This window comes from Miniopterus schreibersii, assembly GCF_964146895.1.
Source record: "Miniopterus schreibersii genome assembly, chromosome: 3".
Classification (NCBI taxonomy): domain Eukaryota; kingdom Metazoa; phylum Chordata; class Mammalia; order Chiroptera; family Miniopteridae; genus Miniopterus; species Miniopterus schreibersii.
This window is the reverse complement of record NC_138103.1, coordinates 29,060,948-29,077,679: the sequence shown is the minus strand read 5'-3', so window position 1 is coordinate 29,077,679 and position 16,732 is coordinate 29,060,948. Positions and strand designations below refer to the sequence as shown.

The following is a 16,732-nucleotide window of genomic DNA, read 5'->3' as shown; positions in this document are numbered from 1 at the left end:
GTGCCGCCTGCCACCCCCAGCCCCCCAGCTTCCCACCCCCCACCTGGTGCAGGGCAGGGGCTGCCTCCGAGCACACTCCAGGTCCTTCACAGAGCAGCTACAGTCACTTGCTCAAGATGCATGACAAGGACACGGTCACCCCTGGCCCCCACCCTGGGTCAGCATGTAGGCACCTTGTTCCCATTGCAGTACATGGCCAGCAGGCAGAGCAGGTGGAAGGCATGGCTACACTTGGTGAGGCGGCCCACAGCCACTGGCCCGATGGTCTTGCTGTTGGTCACGTCACTATACCCAGACACCATGGACAGTTTCTCCATACAGATGTTGCAGTCCTAGAGGGGGACCAAACAGAACGCTCACCAAAAGAGATTGCACCCAGAGGCAAGACTTGTACGAAAAGGACTACATCTGCCGAAATGCTAGTTACAGTCGAAGTTAATTCAACAGTCATTTGTTCTAGAGGCTGGGAACACAGATGAATCACTGGGATCTGTGCCCTCAGGGGCTTACCATGAACCCAGGGGCCAGTGCAGTAACAGAAGCAGAGGCCAATACAGCAGCAGGAACAGCCAGACAAAGAAGGAAAACAGGAGGCCCTCCAAGCTGGATTTACAAGGGAAAGGGGAACTTGTCTGATGGACAAGCATAGGAATGGACGTTCCAGGTACACAGAAGAGAATGATCTAAAGCATGAACCAACATATAGTTTGGGAGGGGCAGTAGCACCTGCAGGGGGCAGGGGGACAGGGTGTAGGAGATGAGATAAGACAGGACGAGGACCAGATCCTGGAAGCTTCTGATCATGCTCAGGAGTCAGGACTTTGTCTTATATATCAGGGCCCCTCTAAGGGGTTTTAAGCAGGGGGTGCTACCATGATCACAGCTGGTGTTGGTTGTATAGATGGCAGTTTGAAGAGGCTGGGGGCAAAGCAGCCCAGTTGTGCCTGATGAGCACAAGGGCAAAGACAAAGACTGAGTGCTGTGAAGTGGGAGCAGAGAGGGCTGGAGAGAGGGTGGGAGACACAAGGATGCCTCTCAGGCTTCTGTCTAAACCTTTACCAACTACATGTTTCTCACATACTCAACTGGCAGGAGAAACAGGCCAGTGAAGAGGCCTATCAGTACTAGAAGGACTGTCATTTAGCCCACTTCCTCCAGATTCTCCAGGACTCTCTATTCAAATCAGAGGGAAGTGGCACTTGTAGCCTCTAAAATGTGGCTCAGCAGAGAGAGGTTCGGGTCCTACTGAAGCTTTTACAGGGGTCTGGCAGGCCCTGTCAATTACAGGAACCCTGACCTGCTCTCCCAGCATCCAGAGGGACAGGATTGCTATCTGGACAAGACCAATTCCCTTCTACACCAGTGTCAGCCCTCAGAGAGTGGGGCAGGCTCTCCCATCTTGTCTCCAGAACTCCTGACCCCCAGGATCGCACAGGACTACACAGAGGCCAATGTAAGAAAGAAGCTTCTCTCAGAATCACACTTGTTCGTGACAAAGCTAAGATTGAAATCCAAGTTTTAAAAGCTACAGCAGCCTCATCTTGGTAAGGTCTGCCTCCTAGGGAGGATGGGAGATTAAACCCAAGTGCCCAGAGCATGGTGTTGGCATCCAGTGGTGCCCTACTAGCCTACTAGCAGAAACCAGGTTGGCGTTCTTCTCATCTGGAGCTGCCCCTTGTTTCCAAAGCAGCATGGCTCCTGTGACACCTACCTCATCCAGGGCTGTTTTCAGCTCTTCAGTATAGTTTCTTATCACCTGCTCTGGCTCTGGCTTTGGCTTTGAAGTCCCTCCTAGAAGAGAAGAGAACATCAGCAGAGTCCCAAGGAGTATGAACTGGAGATGCTAAAACCAGAGAGAAAGGAGGACAAGGAAGAAGTCCAAGCTGCCAGGAGGATGTTAGAGGGGCTGAGACAGGAACGTTAACATGCAAGAGAGGACAGACCTGGAGCCAAGAGCAGAACACTCTGCTTGGCTGAGCCCTATCCAGGCCCATGCACTGGGGGCCCAGCCCAGCCCCAGGAGCCCTGGAAGCAGAAGAAGAAGAGCAGAGACAGCAGGTGGTCATAGCCCTGAGGTCCCTGTGCACATTCTGTCAGGAAACCAGACCCAGGCTCCTTGGAGGATATGCAGAAAAGTCAAATAGTTTCTAGAACAAACTACTCTGGAGAAGGTACTGACAGTGTCATTTCACTCCACTTTCATTATTCTTGTAAGAAAGTCTCAGTAAAAAAAGTTTTATGAGTTGAGTGTGTAGCAGGTGCCTACCCTGTGTGGGCATCTGTGTGCACACTGACTTCAGATGACGGCCACACTGACAATGTCACAATAAGCTGCCAAGTCTTCTTGAGGCTGTCCCCAGACTGTGGAGTCTTAGTGACACACTTACTAGGTGTCTAAGGTGAGTGACTCTGGAAAGCAGCCAAGATATGCAGCAGAAAGGGTGCCTTGGCTGCCACTCTCCTCTCAAAACCTCCCACTCCTCTGTGCACAGGTGCAAGAAGCTGGGAGGGGAGCCCTGCACCTACACAAACACTGACCTGCACCAATAGGCCTCACCCAAAGACAAGACACTCCCCCAGCTAGCAAGAGGGAATCAGTACAGCTGAGGCATTTTTCTATTCAGGGGCAGAGGCAGAATCAGAGAGAATGGTAGCAAAGCCGGTGCAAGAGCAGAAAGGAGGGGCCAGGGAGATGAGGGCAACCTGGGAACGCAGCCCTGCAGGGCTCCTCATTGTGCCTCAGGGTCACTGGGGAGTTCCTGGCCTCTAAGAACAAAGGGCTCTGGTTTGAACCAAAGCTCATGGCCATCAGCCTGTGGCTGCAAAGATTTACAAGCCTGAGGATTCAAAAGCTGAGCTCCCTCTAAATCAGAGACCAGGTGATAGTTATGAGGGGAGCAGAGAGGCTGGCACCAGGCAACGTCTGGCTCTTGCACTGGGACTGAATCATGTTACCTTCAAGTCTCAGTTATCTCATCTAAAAAGTGGAGACCTCATACTGACCAAAGCTGATAGCTATAAAGGCATTAGCTATTATTACCTGAAAGGCAGCTATAAGCAAAATAATATCACTCTACACCCCCCCGTACACAGGCACCCCCATACCAACAAATACCCACCACCCCATACACACTCATACACACACAAACTTCTAGGACCTGACTCTGGTCACTGCGATGAGAAAGCCAGGCCAAAGCACAATGGCCACCAGTGGGTGGCCGTCCTGGCATCAGGGACTCTACTCAGACTTTAGGGAGGAGCCTCTTAGAAAAGCCTGGTGGCCACAGATCAGTTTCCAGATGACCCCATCCACCAGGATTAGCCACTGGCCCACTTCTGATGAGGCCCAGCTCAGCATCCCATTCCCCCACCACCTGCCCTGGCCCAGGCAGCCTTTTAGAACTGAAGGTAACTTTCCAGGAGCCACATTTCTCCAACGGGGCCAAGCCAAATGACAGCTAACCCCATGAAAGGGCCATCTGAGCTCAGGAAGGCCAGAAGGTCTGCTGAGAGCCTGTGTTCTTTCAAGGCAAACCCGAGTGCCTCAGGAAGTTGCTGGCCTGCCCCGGCCCACAGACCTGTATCCATCACCAAGGCAGAGTAAGAACCAGAACAGAGTCAGGATCTCCGAGCCTGCTCAATTGCTGGGGGTGAGGGTTGGAGTGGGGTGGGGTAGGATAGGTAAAGCCCTGCCCTCTCCCTGGGCCTTTCACCTGCACAGTGGGGTGTGGGTTAGATAAGCAGTGGACATGATCAGAGCAGCCATCCTTACTATGGGCCAGATGCTTCATGTGTGTACTATCTACTCCTCCTATAACCAATCTGCTAAGTAGGAGGTACCAGCTCATGAATGGAGGAGACACTTGCATGAGATCACAAAGCTAGTGAGTGCTGAGCTAAGACAAAAACCCAGGACAGGCTGAGCCAGAGCTGTACTCTCTGCTCACCACATCATCCTGAAGGTCACTGGCATTCAGCAATCCATGCTCCTCCGGCCACATGATGGAGCCAGAGCCACAGTAGGTTTTAGAAATGGCAGGTTTAGAACTTCTTATCCACAGGCCCCTCCACGCAAGTCTTGTTAAAACTCACAGGACCTTCTGCGGTTCTGAAACCACTTCTCCCCCAGCAGGGTAATGGGCAGGGCAGTGGTCATCGGGGGACCCCTATGAAGTAGACCCACTGGGGGGGGGGGGGGGACGAATAGGGCTGGAGGTCTTTCTTGAGACACCACTGGCCCCAGTGGAAGGGACAGAGCTGTCCCTCATCCTGAAGCAGGCCTCACCCCACACCTGTGTTTACAAAGCCACAGAGTCCTCAAAAACAGGCCACTCGCACTCCAACTGTGCCAGGGAGACAGGACCTGAACTCTGGGGCTACAAGGAAAGGTAGATTCTCAAGAGGCCACTTCTGCTGCTGAGGGCAGGGAGAAGGGCGCAGAGCCCATGCCCCAGCAGGTGAAGGAAGCGGAGAAGGGCCGTGGGAGTCAGAGAAGAGCGACCGATGCAGGAGAGTCAGAGGCAGCAAGACTCGGAGGCGGCTGAGCAGAGGCCAGAGAGTATTTGTGAGTAGAAACTACCTTTCATGGGCATTTTCCTCAATCTCTTAACTGAGCTGTGACTTTTAGAGGCCAGACAGGAGGCGGGAGGACTGGTGGGCTGGGGTGCGCGGCTAAGACACACAGGGAGTCCAATGGCTGACATCAGAACACTCGTCATGCCTACACGGGGTGCAAGATCAGACATGCAGAGGGGAGAAACATTAGGAGTCAATTGGCACATGACGTCCACAAACCCCAGCTGAGCCCAGGAGGCACTGAACAGCCATCAGGACTCACCGGTCTCCCTGGAGAATCTGGCAGCTCCAGGCTGCCAGGGCCTACCCGGGCTGGCAGGTCTAAGCTCCAGGCAAGCAACCAGTGAGATGCCTGGCTCATTGGAGTCCTGGCCCCAAGTTCTACAGGTGCCTATCAAGCAACTGATCAGCTTGCACCCAGAGCATGCAGGAGGGTGAGGCCATTTGCTTCAGGAGGACATAGGGCAGAATGCCAACCCAAGAAGTCTTGTGAGCAGTTCCAGGTGGTGTCCCCCCATGCCAGGCACAAGGAGAAAGAGCAGAAGGGGAACATGGAAGGGTGCAGCCAAGCTATGGGAACATGGACAGGCTCTTAAGCTCACAATCCTCCCAATATACCCCCTGCCTACCCCCTTGGCTCCTAGTCATTGCCACCAGCGGGGTGCTGTCTGCTTTCCATGCCCCATCTGGACTATCTAGGTGGCTTCAGTATCACTGCTGGGGTGGGCGAGTAGGAATGCTGACCCCTACACCTGCTCCCCAACTGAGGCATCCCCACAGCCCATGTGACTGCTCCTCTGGAGCAGCACAAGTCCCAGGCCATGGCTTCCTCCTCTGGTACCCTCAGCCGAGGCTTAAATAGCCGTCTGCCCTGAGTGGGCATGCCCATAGGGGGAGGGAGCTGCAGCAGACAGCCCTCCTGAGATGGACTGCCCATTCTTGTCACACTTCCTGATGCATGCAGGGGGAGGCCTCACTCCTCAGCCTGATGCTCCTTCACCCCCCACTGTTCCCTGAGGACTCGACACTTTCTGGAACACAGCATGTCCTCCTATTGGAGTCCCTATTCCTACCACTCTCTCAGCCTATCCTGCTATCCACAGCACCACCAGCCCAATCCCTCCTGTCCTCAGCCTGGCTCAAGAGCACCCCCTCTTGAGGGGAGCTCTGGGCTTCTCCTTGAGCACCTCCCCGAGTGTGGCATTCGGGTCCCTCAGAATCTGGCTACAGAGCTGGGCACAGCCTGAGGTAGGAAGTGGAGATCCTGGCCCTGCTGGGTCCCATTCTCCATCTTGGCCAGGCCAAAAGAGCTTCCTACTCCAGAGGCAATTCAGAGGGGTGAGGTGACACCTGGCCTTGGGATCCATCAGGCCAGCCACTGTGGCACCTACCAGAACAAAGGCTCTCAACGTGACAAACATGGCGTTCAGGGACAGAAGCAGGTGCCAGCCAGCAGCCTGGGTGGCACGGCTGAGGCAGACAGGGTATGCTGTGGTGGCTGCTCAGCAGGAGACCTCAAAGTACACATCAAAAGACCAAAGTTGGACTCTGGGTGCCTGCTCATCAGGTAATGCAAAGCCACCAATGTCCCAAGGTTCGTTCATGGGCTCAAATGTGGATTCATACCCTTGGGAACTAAATGTCAGGCAGACTGAGTAACAAGCAAACATGAGGGGAGGAGGGGGCAAAAAGACGGAGAAAACAGGAGCAATCCCTTAGGACCTTGGGCCTCTGTAATGACCATAACCTCTTCCTCAACATCAGCTAGCTCCCACTTCCACCAGCCCTCTCCTCAAGCATCATCTCAGCAGGCAGCCCTTCCATGACCACCGCATCTACAGGGGTCACATTCCCCTCCAACTCTGTGTCCTTTTCTCTGCTTAGCATTCTTACCACCTGAGGGGACTCATTTATCTGTTTTTTTGTGATTGTCTTTCCCCACACAGAGCACCTAGGGCAGGGGAGGGTCACAGGAGATGCACAGTATCTGCTGGGGAACACAGACACCCATCATCAGCTCCCAAGAAGCTGGCATGAACAATGCCCCTGCCCTTTTCAAGGAAGGACCCTTTCCCCTGAATTCAAGTCACAGACACAGGTCTCCACTTAGAAACCTGCAGGTCTGCCTTGTGAAAAAGTGTGAAAATCACCCCCTATCAAACACTGCATAGAGGCAGTGTCCAGTGGACAGGATGGTCAGGGGACACTAAGACTGGACCATCACATCTTCCCCAACAGCAAGGGCTCAGGACAGCCACCTAAAGTCCTAACATCCAAACTGTAACAGCTCAGATAGCCACAGCTTTTCTTCCACTCATCTGATCTGTCAGAGCCCCCAGAGATTGCAGTCCTCTGCACAGGCAGATGTGTGAATACCCCTTTTCTGACATCAAGGGTTGGCCTTTCATCCAGTGACCAGGGCTCAGGTCCAAGCTTATTCTCCTCCGGCTCTGGCTTTGCCAAGCAAGACTCAAGCCCAGCACCACTCCTCCCTGGCTGACTGGTTTTGGCAGGTTGCAGTAGCATAAAATGCAGCTACTCCTCCTCCCTAGGTTCCCTAGCTGGGAACCTAGCCCCAGCATCACCCCCCCCCTCCCCCCAAAAAAGGTGTGGCCCAAGCCGTAGCCAGTGAAGCTGCCACCTGAGGCACTCCTGGCCTGACCTGGAGGTGGCTCCTCTGTGGACCTCCTCTGCCAGTGCACAGGGGTACACAGTCCAACATCATGGTCACTTATTTATAAACTTACCTGCAAAACCCTGTGTCCAAGTGCTCACCTCATTGCAGCCATGCCCGAATCCATATTCCCAAACCCATAAACATAGCCCAGGCTGAAAGAACACTCTCCAGACCCTGCTTCTTGTGGGGCTGGCCTGGGATCTCTCATTCTCTGGCCCTAGACAATGGGCCCAACAATAGGTACAAGCCAGAGGCTTGCGTTAAGGGTAGGTGGGGTCTGGCCATGGCCTCCAGTCTCTATTCTTTTCTAGCTGGGACCAAGTTCCTGAACCTTTAGAGTGTTTCCCCAATAAGTAAAATGAAGGTTAAAATACCCACTCACCTGCAGGATTGCTCTGAGAGCCAAGGCAATGGGGGACAGTGAGAACAGTTAGTTCTAGGTTCTTTCACTGTAGCATTTTTGCTACAAGCATTTTTGCCATAAACATTTTGCTGCATAATTAATTGGCCATAAAGCAATTTTGCCATAAAAAAAGACAAAATTGTGACAAAAAGGGACATTAAAAGAATCACGAAATTAAAAATATATATTGGGAAATATAAAGTATCTGACTACCTTTAAAATGTGTGCTGATTCATGGCAATACTGCACCAATATCTGATTTTATTTTGTGGTTTGTACATAAGCACTTGTCTTTGTCCTATGGGAAGTGTGGGTTCAACTCTTTTTCTCTCTTTTCCCAATGTAGTGTGTTTCAAAATAAAAAAAACCAACTATCTCTTGGGGCAAATCATCGTCATCTGAAAGAAATGCAGAAATGCTTTTTTTTTTTTCCCAATCCTCCCCCAGGGATATTTTTTCCATTGCTTTTCAGAGAGAATGGAAGGGAGAAAGAGAGAGAAATATTGATGTGAGAGACACAAATCAACTGGCTGCCTCCCTCTCGTGCCCCAGCAGGGGCCAGGGATTGAGCCTGCAACCAATGTATGTGCCCTTGGCCAGAACTGAACCTGGGACCCTTTGGTCCTCAGGCCAATGCTCTAACCACTGACCCAAACTGGCTAGAGCAAGAAATGCTATTTTAACCACCACTATTATTTAAGTATTTTCTCCACCACCTCCTCAATGGAGAAATAAACCAACCAACCAAAAGAGAAACCAAACCAACCAAAAAAAAAAACCACACAAAAAAACTGTCAACCAGTTATTTTACCTTTTTTTATGGAAAAACTGCCTTATAGCCAAATAGTTAGGTGGAAAAATGTCTACAGCAAAGATGCTATGGCAAAAATACTGGACACAAGAGAGGATAATCTGGAACCTAGTCTGGAGAGGGTCCTCAGCCTCAAGAACAGAAGAAAAGGGAGCAAGAGCTACTCAATACCCAGACCACTTCTAGAAGTTATTATAACGTGTGTTAAATTCTTAGTGATTACAAAGCAGAATGGAGCTGTGTCATGTGAGGGCCAGGCCTGTTCACTCACAACCTTTCTCCAACAAGACCACCACCACACACATGTACTCACACGCACGCACAAACACCACCCCCCCGACTCATCTATGACATCTCATGCCACAAGAAGACCTAAACTGGGCAGGAACTTTTTAGTCACCACCTTTGCTCACTGTTCTTTCTGTCCCAGTAGAGGATGTGAGTAGCTGAAGTCAGTGCCAGAAGGCCTGCAGGGTAGGGTCCCCCTCCTGGAGCTTTCCTAGCCCCATTCTCCCATCTTCTACTTCCTGACTAGTCCTTCCATTTCCTTCAAGGGCTCTTCTTCCCAGTGTCCCACCCATGGTCTCTGTAAGCTCACACACTCCCATGGGGCAGGGCAAAGGCCACCCCATTGCACCCCAGACTGCTCGTCTGAGCTGCATGTCCAAACTCCCACTGCCTCCAGGCCAGTTCTGTCTATACACAGTCATTGCCACCTACCCCTCCCATCAGACTCAGGAGCAGCACAGTGTAACAGCTAAGAGGCTAGAGTCTGAGAACAGAATGCTTGAGGCTGCATCCCCGCTCTCTAAGAACAAGCTGGCTGACCTGGGCAAGTTTCAGAAATCTCTGAGCCTCAGTTTCCTCAAGTGTAAAATGAGAAGTTCATCAACACACATACAAAGCTCCTAGTTAATCCTCACCAATGATTTATTACAATACTGCCACGAGCAGCTGTACACCAGGCCTTGTTCTAGCCCTTCTCTCACAGCCAGGCCCATCACCAAGTCAGAAGCTCTTACCTCCATCCCACTGCCACGGCACTGATCAGGCCTTGGCTGGCTTACCTGAGGCATGAAGTCAGGCTCCACAAGGGAAGTCAGGCTCCACGAGGGTCTCCCTGCCTCCAGGGCTGTCTCCTCCAATTCCCGGTGTTACCATAGCAACTCACCTAACACATACACACTGCTTATCTTATTCCCTGCTTTGGTCCTTAAATGATGGAGGCTCACTACACTACGTCTACCTTTCTATCACACTTTATATTTCTCATAAGTTAAAAAATATCTTTCAGTGCCCCCCTAACACCTGTAAAAAGAACTTAAAAAAAGTTCCAAGATGTATGGTTAACAAAAGATCTAGCTAGATACAAAAACCACTTATTCATAACATCACTTCAACCAAAATAGTTCTGGAACTTTCCCAGAGGGCCCTTTTAGGGAAATGCCTAATGCACTTCAGTATACAGAAGTGGCTCTCGAACCATGATTCAAGGTGATGTGAAAATTTAAAAGATGGTGCCCTGGCCAGGTAGCTCAGTTGATCAGAGCATTGTCTCGATACGCCAGAGTTGTGGGTTTGATTCCTGGTTAGGGCACATACAAGAATCAAACAACGAAGGTATAAATGGGTGCACCAAAAAAATCGATGTTTCTCTCAAAAAAAAAAAAAAAAAATCAATAAATTAAAAATAAAATAAAATTTTAAAGGTAGGGAAAGGTTCACACCAGGACACCCACCCCATAAAAGAGAAAGGAAGGGTACCCCAGGCTTGCTCACCAGAGGTATACCATCACTGACAAGAGGCATTGCCACCCCCAAAGGAGACCCTTTGGGTTTCCATGAGAATACAGAGGGTAAAACAAGACCCTCATCCCACAATCTCCTCCCACTGCCCCCAAGTCTTTCCAGCCAGAGTCTCTTCCGAACCCCAGAGCCTGAGAGCAGCCTGCCTACCTGCAAGGGCTTGCTGGACCCTGCTGGGCTTCGGCATCTGCACGGGCACAGTGGCAGGAATGTTCCCAGGGCTGCTCACAGGACCGCTGGGCATGGAGGCACTTGGAGAGAAGAGAGCAAAGCTTAGTGTGTGAAGCCAACTTAGCAGAAACAAGAGCCAGAGAAACACCAGGTTAGGATACACTGGTGTTGCTGAGGCCCCTTCACAGTTTCACTTTCTACAGCTGCTTTTGTGAAAGGGCTTCTGCTTTTTTCTTTTTTTAAATTAAAGATCCTGATGAAGAGTATCTGAAAAGAAGAGCAAAGAAATCTGAATTTTACCACTCTCAGATCAGAACTAGCCTATAGAATCTGAATACTTTAAGAAGTTAAGCACAGATTCCCATCCACTATCACTCCCTCTGCAAAAATCAAGTGATAAGAATCAAACTCCAGGCCAGGTGTTGGACAGGAAGGAATGGCAGGCAGGCACCGCTGGGTGTGAGGTCTCATCTCTTTACAAAGAAGCTTTAACTGTCAAAATATGTTTTCCTGGGAAATCAAGACTCTGAAGACAAAAAATTTTGAGCTTCCTGCTTCTTCAAAATGAGAGCTCTAAGGTAGCTGTAGAAGGAAAATCCGGCAGAAGCCACTCTAAGAAGTGATCAAGACCAACATCGCTAGTAATATGCCCAATCAGTATCAGGAGCCCCAAGAAACAATGCTCCGAGGACACACCACCATTTTTGCATTTCCTGCCAAGATTGCATAAACGCAGTCCAAATCATGAGAAGACATCTACCAAATCCAAACTAAGGGACATTCAACAAAGTAATTACAGAAGTGTCAGGGTTACGGAAGATGAAGAAAGACCAAAGAACTGTCACGGTTCGTAGGAGGAAGAGAATTGACAACTGGATGCAAATAACAAGACACAGAATGAGAACAGTGGTTGAAAATTGGTTTAGTTAACATACTGCACCAATGTTAATTGTCTGGTTCTGAAAACTGCACTATGGTTACGAAAGATGTTAACATGAGAAGTAAAGTAAGGGAAATTGGAAACTCTGTACTATTTTTGTAACTTTTCTGTAAATCTAAAATTGCTCAAAATAAAGGGGTTTTGTTTTTTTTAAATGAGGGTCTTGCTTCTCACAGTGACTATGTTCAAGTCACTCATTTGGCTTTAGGCCGTTATTTTGTTGTTGTTTGTTAATCCTCACTAGAGAATATTTCTTCCACTGATTTTTAGAGAGTGGATGGAAGGGAGGGAGAGAAAGAGAGATGTGAGAGACACACATCAATTGGTTGCCTCCCACACGCACCCCGACCTGGGTCCAGGATCAAACCTGCAACCCAGGTACCTGCCCTTGACTAGGAATCGCATCTGAGACCCTTCAGTCCTCAGGTGAAAGCTCCAACCTTGTTCTGAGCCAAACCAACCAGGGCAAGGCCATTATACTTTTATTATTTTCTTAAAATATATCTTTATTGATTCAGAGACAAGAAGGGAAAGGGAGAAAGAGAGTTGAAACATCAATGATGAGTCATCATTGATCAGATGCCTCCTGCATGCCCAACTGGGGATCAAGCCCACAACCCAGGCACATGCCAACTGGGAATTGAACCTCAATCTCCTGGCTCCTAGGTCAATGCTTAACCACTAAGCCACGCCCAGCCAGGCAAGGCCATTATATTTTTAAATAACAAACCCATGTCATTATGGTTGTGGGCAGCCCCACACTGGAGAACAACTGATGTAGATGGCCCCACATACCAGTCAACATGACACAGATACCCCAACCCTGATTCCTGTGTCCTTCCATGCCCATGTTAAAAATTATGAAATAAGAAGAGTTACGAAACCCTTCCATGTAATCCCTACACTGGAGCTTCCCAAGGACGGGACCTTTGTCTCTTTTCTACTGGGCCCAGCCAGGAGCCAGGTGGTGGGAAGGTGCTCAGGAAAAGGACAGCTCCAGTCTACCGCACCGCCCTTATAGCTGCCAGCAAACCAACAACTTGCCTGGTTACAGCAAATGCTTCTCTAGAAGCTGCCCCAGATCCTTCCCTACTACCAGCTATGGGTCACAGATCCCGCTGGTGGAAACTACAGGGATCTGGTTGGCTCTGATCCAAACCAGAAAAGCCTCACATATAGCTAGTGCTGAAGCTGCTGGGGCCTCACACAGGGTCCATACAACAGCAGGTGCTCTGGTATGCCTGAGTGAAGAAAGAGGTTGTTTTGTTTTCATTCATGGATTGTTTTCCCAATCAGAATATCTTGTGTGGCCATACTACTCAAATAGCAGCTTCCTGCCCTCCTCATCTACTCTCATCCCCAAGAGAACAATGGAATTGGACCCGGAGTGCTCTAATAATGCAATGGAAGGGCTGGGTGTTCAGGACACCTGGGCTAAGGTTTTGGCCCACTAACCTCTGTTTAATTTGGAACAAGCTCCAGCTCTACTCCTTACCCCACTTTCTGAGCCTCTTCTCTTCACCCATTTGTTCTTTAAAAAGAAGGTAGATTATTTTGCAATTCTCAGGTTCTGTAAGTAAAGGAATTCAAGAAGATATAGCCCTTCCAGGCATCTTTCATCTCCCAAGCCAACTCTCCAGGGAGCACTGAGCTTGAGGCCTTACCTAGGAAGCTGGAAAGCAGAAGCTTGGCTCTACAACTGCACAAAATTAGTGAACTACTCAGTGGGCTTGGCACCACTGGCCCAGAGGTTCTCCAGGAAGTGTGGTCTTCCTTCACCAAAGAGAGGCACATATCTGAGGGAGATGGCCTAATTTTAGGTTCCACCCACAAGAACTAGAGCAGAAAACAGACGTGCAGTGAGGCTTCTAGTGGGCAGCTCACCCCAAAACTGGGACCAGGAACCATGACTAAGTTTTATTTGCTTAGAGGTCTCCCAATGTGACCACTTCCCCTATGAATTATCCCAGCTCCTCCCCACATTTCCCTGCTCTGATCAGAGGAAATGGAGAATAAGGATCCAGTGGTTCCCAAGATGGAGACTCTCAGGAGTGAACAGAACCTTGAAGGTCACCAATCCATTCCACCATCCTCAAAGAGCTCAGACAAGCAGAATGTTCCCAATGTGGGGCATCATTTGCTCCATGAAGTGCCCTTGTCTGAGAATTCTGTCACTGCCTCAGGCCTCCCCACTTCCTGGGTCTACCTACTGGGCTCTACCTGGCCTTCCTGTCTGAGACCATCTCCTAGAGCTTCCAAATGGAGCTGAGAAAATGACACATGAGGACAGACAGAATTTGACAGTCCCAGGTAAAGGGCAGTGCTAGGAGGCTGAAAAGTAAAAAAATGCAAGGCCTCCCTCCAGCTCACCAAAGGCTAGGAAGCCAGCACCAACTGGCGGACCTCTGAGAGCATGTACAGTACAAGGACCATTCGTTGTGGAGTGTGGACACCTCACTTCCAATGCCTGCTCCCACTTAAAGCTGTGTGCCCTTAGGCATGTTGAGTCCCCTTTCTGAGCTTCAATTTCTCTATCTGTAAGATGAGAATAATTCCAAAAGGCCCCCGGGGCAATTACAAGGCTTGATCTGTACCCCAATACAAATATCCATTGTTTCCCAGGTCTCAGAGGAGCAAAGGGGGTACAGGAAAGCTGAAGGGCTGCCGGGCACCTTTCTGCAGGGCCCTCACTAAACCCCTGAAACCCACAGAAATATTAGAGCAAAAGGAAACTTCAAAAATTGGTCAGCCCAACTCCTTAATTTTAACAGGTGAAAAGAGACCTGGAAAGGGAACAGAGCTGGCCCAGAGGCCTACAGTGAGTCAGGAGGAAGTCCCACCTGGAACCCAGGACTTCAAATCACACAAGCCTAAAGAGCCTGGCCAACAGCAGGAGGGAGTGGGGTGCCTTTAGAGGAAGGGAGGACAGCAGTGAGAACAGAGCAAATGAAAGCAAACTGGAAGAGCCATTTTCTAGGGCTGTTTAGTTCAGAGATAAAGCGTGCTGAGGCTTAGTCACACCAAAGCTGCAATAGACTGTTGGTCATAATCACCACCCCAAGTCATTAAAATATGCAAGCCAGTACACCCTCTATTAAAAAAGACAGGAGTGTGCATGACACATTTTGGAAAGTTTTCCACCCAACATCATTAAAACACAAGCTTGGTGCTTAAAGGGATAAACTTCAGAGACCAGGAAATTCATTTAAATCCAGCAGCTCAGTAACAAATGATGTACCTTCTCAATGTATTGCTGCCTACTCAAAAAGCCTCTCAGGGTACAAGGAAATCAGTCAGCCAAGGTTTTACCCAGATTGAGCAAGAAACGATCTGAAACCACATGGGTTCCACAAATTTTTATTTTACTAACTTACATGTTCTTTCCAGTGCCTACCAGTAAACAAAGCTGGTTCTCAGGCTTCCCCAGCCTATGGCACTGCCTGCCCTGCTGCCTTCTCCTCTCCTCCACACACACGGTAACTTTCACCTAATGCTGTTGACATTCATTTGGCTTCAAGAACTATACCACAGCCCCTAGGGAGACCAAGTTGCCAAGTGTTTTCAATCCTCCCATCCTCACTGGGTTAAGAAGTCAGCTATTTATCAAGCCCCCTCTGGCTCTACAACACTCACCAGAGAAGGGTTAACTGAAGAGGGCCCCACTACAAATTAGATACAGGAAAACCTAGTTTTTCAAAGTGGGGATAGGCCCATGCAAGTAAAGATCACCCCTCCCAGTTCCCAAAAAGCTGTAGGAGATAAAGATGAACATCCACCTTAGGAGGCAGGTCCCTTTGAGGCTGTTTCAACTAACAGAGCCAGCTGGCCTGGTTCCCTCCTGGCTTACAATGCAGGACAAGCAGCAACATGCATGGCCCAGCAACAAAGGTAAGACCGTCTGGCCCAGCCACTTTCCCTTTAGTAACTTGCCTGGCCTGTACCAATTGAGTCCACATCAACAGACAGTCTCTTGAGCCTCAGGCTGGGGAGGGGAAAGCAATGAAAGCCCCATACCAGGAGAAAGTGACAAAGCCTGTTATGTCACCTAGCTCAATCCCAGAATCCCCCCTCTAGAACCATCTAGAAATTTGCCTTGAAATAATTTGTAAGAACGTAAGAAACCCCAGGAGGCTAGGTAAAACTGATCTAGTAGAAGCTCTAGCCCTACTGATAGTCATTCTGGGCTGGCAGATACAGCATACTTTTCCCTAAAACAGACTGGCCTACATACTGGAGGGGACCTCAAAAGGGCACTGGGTGGAACTAGGCTTGCACAGAGTCCTGCTTGCTTATATCTATGTGAAAGTCCACAGAGAAGGCGCAAGTGAAAACTGTCTAAGCTTCCAATTCCTAGAAAAATCTCAGATCTACATGCCACAACTCTCAGAAGGACAAAATGCCCAGGAAGATGCCCTGACCCACTAAGGACCCATTCCCAGACTCCTCCACACTCATCCCTCTGGACACCTTCTGCCTTCCTCTTCTCCTGCCTTTAAGAGAGCTTCAAGAACTACATGTGTCCCACATGGCCTACCCTGGGGCCTCAGTTTAATCCCAGCTTTGCCACTTTCTGGCTGTGCTGCCAATCTTGTCAGCCTCAAGGTGCTCACCTGTAAGCTAAGGACACCACCCACTACCTGGCTGTTATGAGGATTAATGAAATTACTCACACAGCCTGCTCAATGGGGCTGGCTATAACGTGTGCTCAGTGAATGGCAATAGTCACTGTGTCTTCTAGAAGCTTGCAGGGCCCTCTGAAACCTAGCTTGAAAAAATTTTAGAGGCCCAAGCTCCCAAGGTCTCAGCCACACTAGAAAGCCTCAGCCCTCATTGTGGTCAAGTGGGCAGGGCTGGGGCTGGGTGAGTGAGGCAGCACCAAGATGCTGACTGGCTGATAGTAGTGCAAATCAACAATATGCTGACTCCCTGGAAAATAGGGCAGCCATGGGCTCACATGTAACTACCTGCCCAGGTCACCCTCTCTCAGAAATCAGCCCCCCTCCCAACTACCACTCTCAATTCTCAAAATGTTTTTCAAACCCAACACCCTCAATAATGATCAATGACAAGGCCTTCGTCAGTGACAGGTGTCTGAGCAGCCCAGGGGCACAGCCCAACTGGCCATTCCAGGAGCTTTTCTCACTTTAAAGTGTCAATTGGTCTGGATGGGGCCTATTTCATCCTCTTTCTCAAGGTGCAGAGAGCTCTGATAGACACTGGGCTGGAATGCATCAGCACAGAAGCTGTCCTATGTCACCTGTTGCCACCCCCCCAACATTTTGCCCTCTCCTCAACCAATGTCTAAGCACTAAAGCTGAGGTCACAACTCTCCCCTGGACAAGACTGTGG

At 49.8% G+C, this 16,732-nt stretch overlaps 1 protein-coding gene across 6 annotated transcripts in view; it reads right to left on the bottom strand.

Annotated features, from left to right (window-relative positions):
- The window catches only part of DTX2 (deltex E3 ubiquitin ligase 2), a 34,543-nt gene that overhangs the window by 4,473 nt on the left and 13,338 nt on the right, over positions 1 to 16,732 (bottom strand). For 4 of the 6 annotated variants that reach the window (XM_081132533.1, XM_081132531.1, XM_081132534.1 and 1 more), the window contains 3 exons: positions 10,423 to 10,523; positions 1,712 to 1,791; positions 174 to 332 (listed from right to left, as the gene is read on the bottom strand). In XM_081132533.1, the coding sequence (XP_080988659.1) occupies positions 174 to 332; positions 1,712 to 1,791; positions 10,423 to 10,523 (340 nt within the window). Of the gene's footprint in view, positions 1 to 173; positions 333 to 1,711; positions 1,792 to 4,579; positions 4,721 to 10,422; positions 10,524 to 16,732 lie in introns of all 6 variants that reach the window. The other 2 variants (XM_081132529.1, XM_081132530.1) reach the window with 1 other exon arrangement.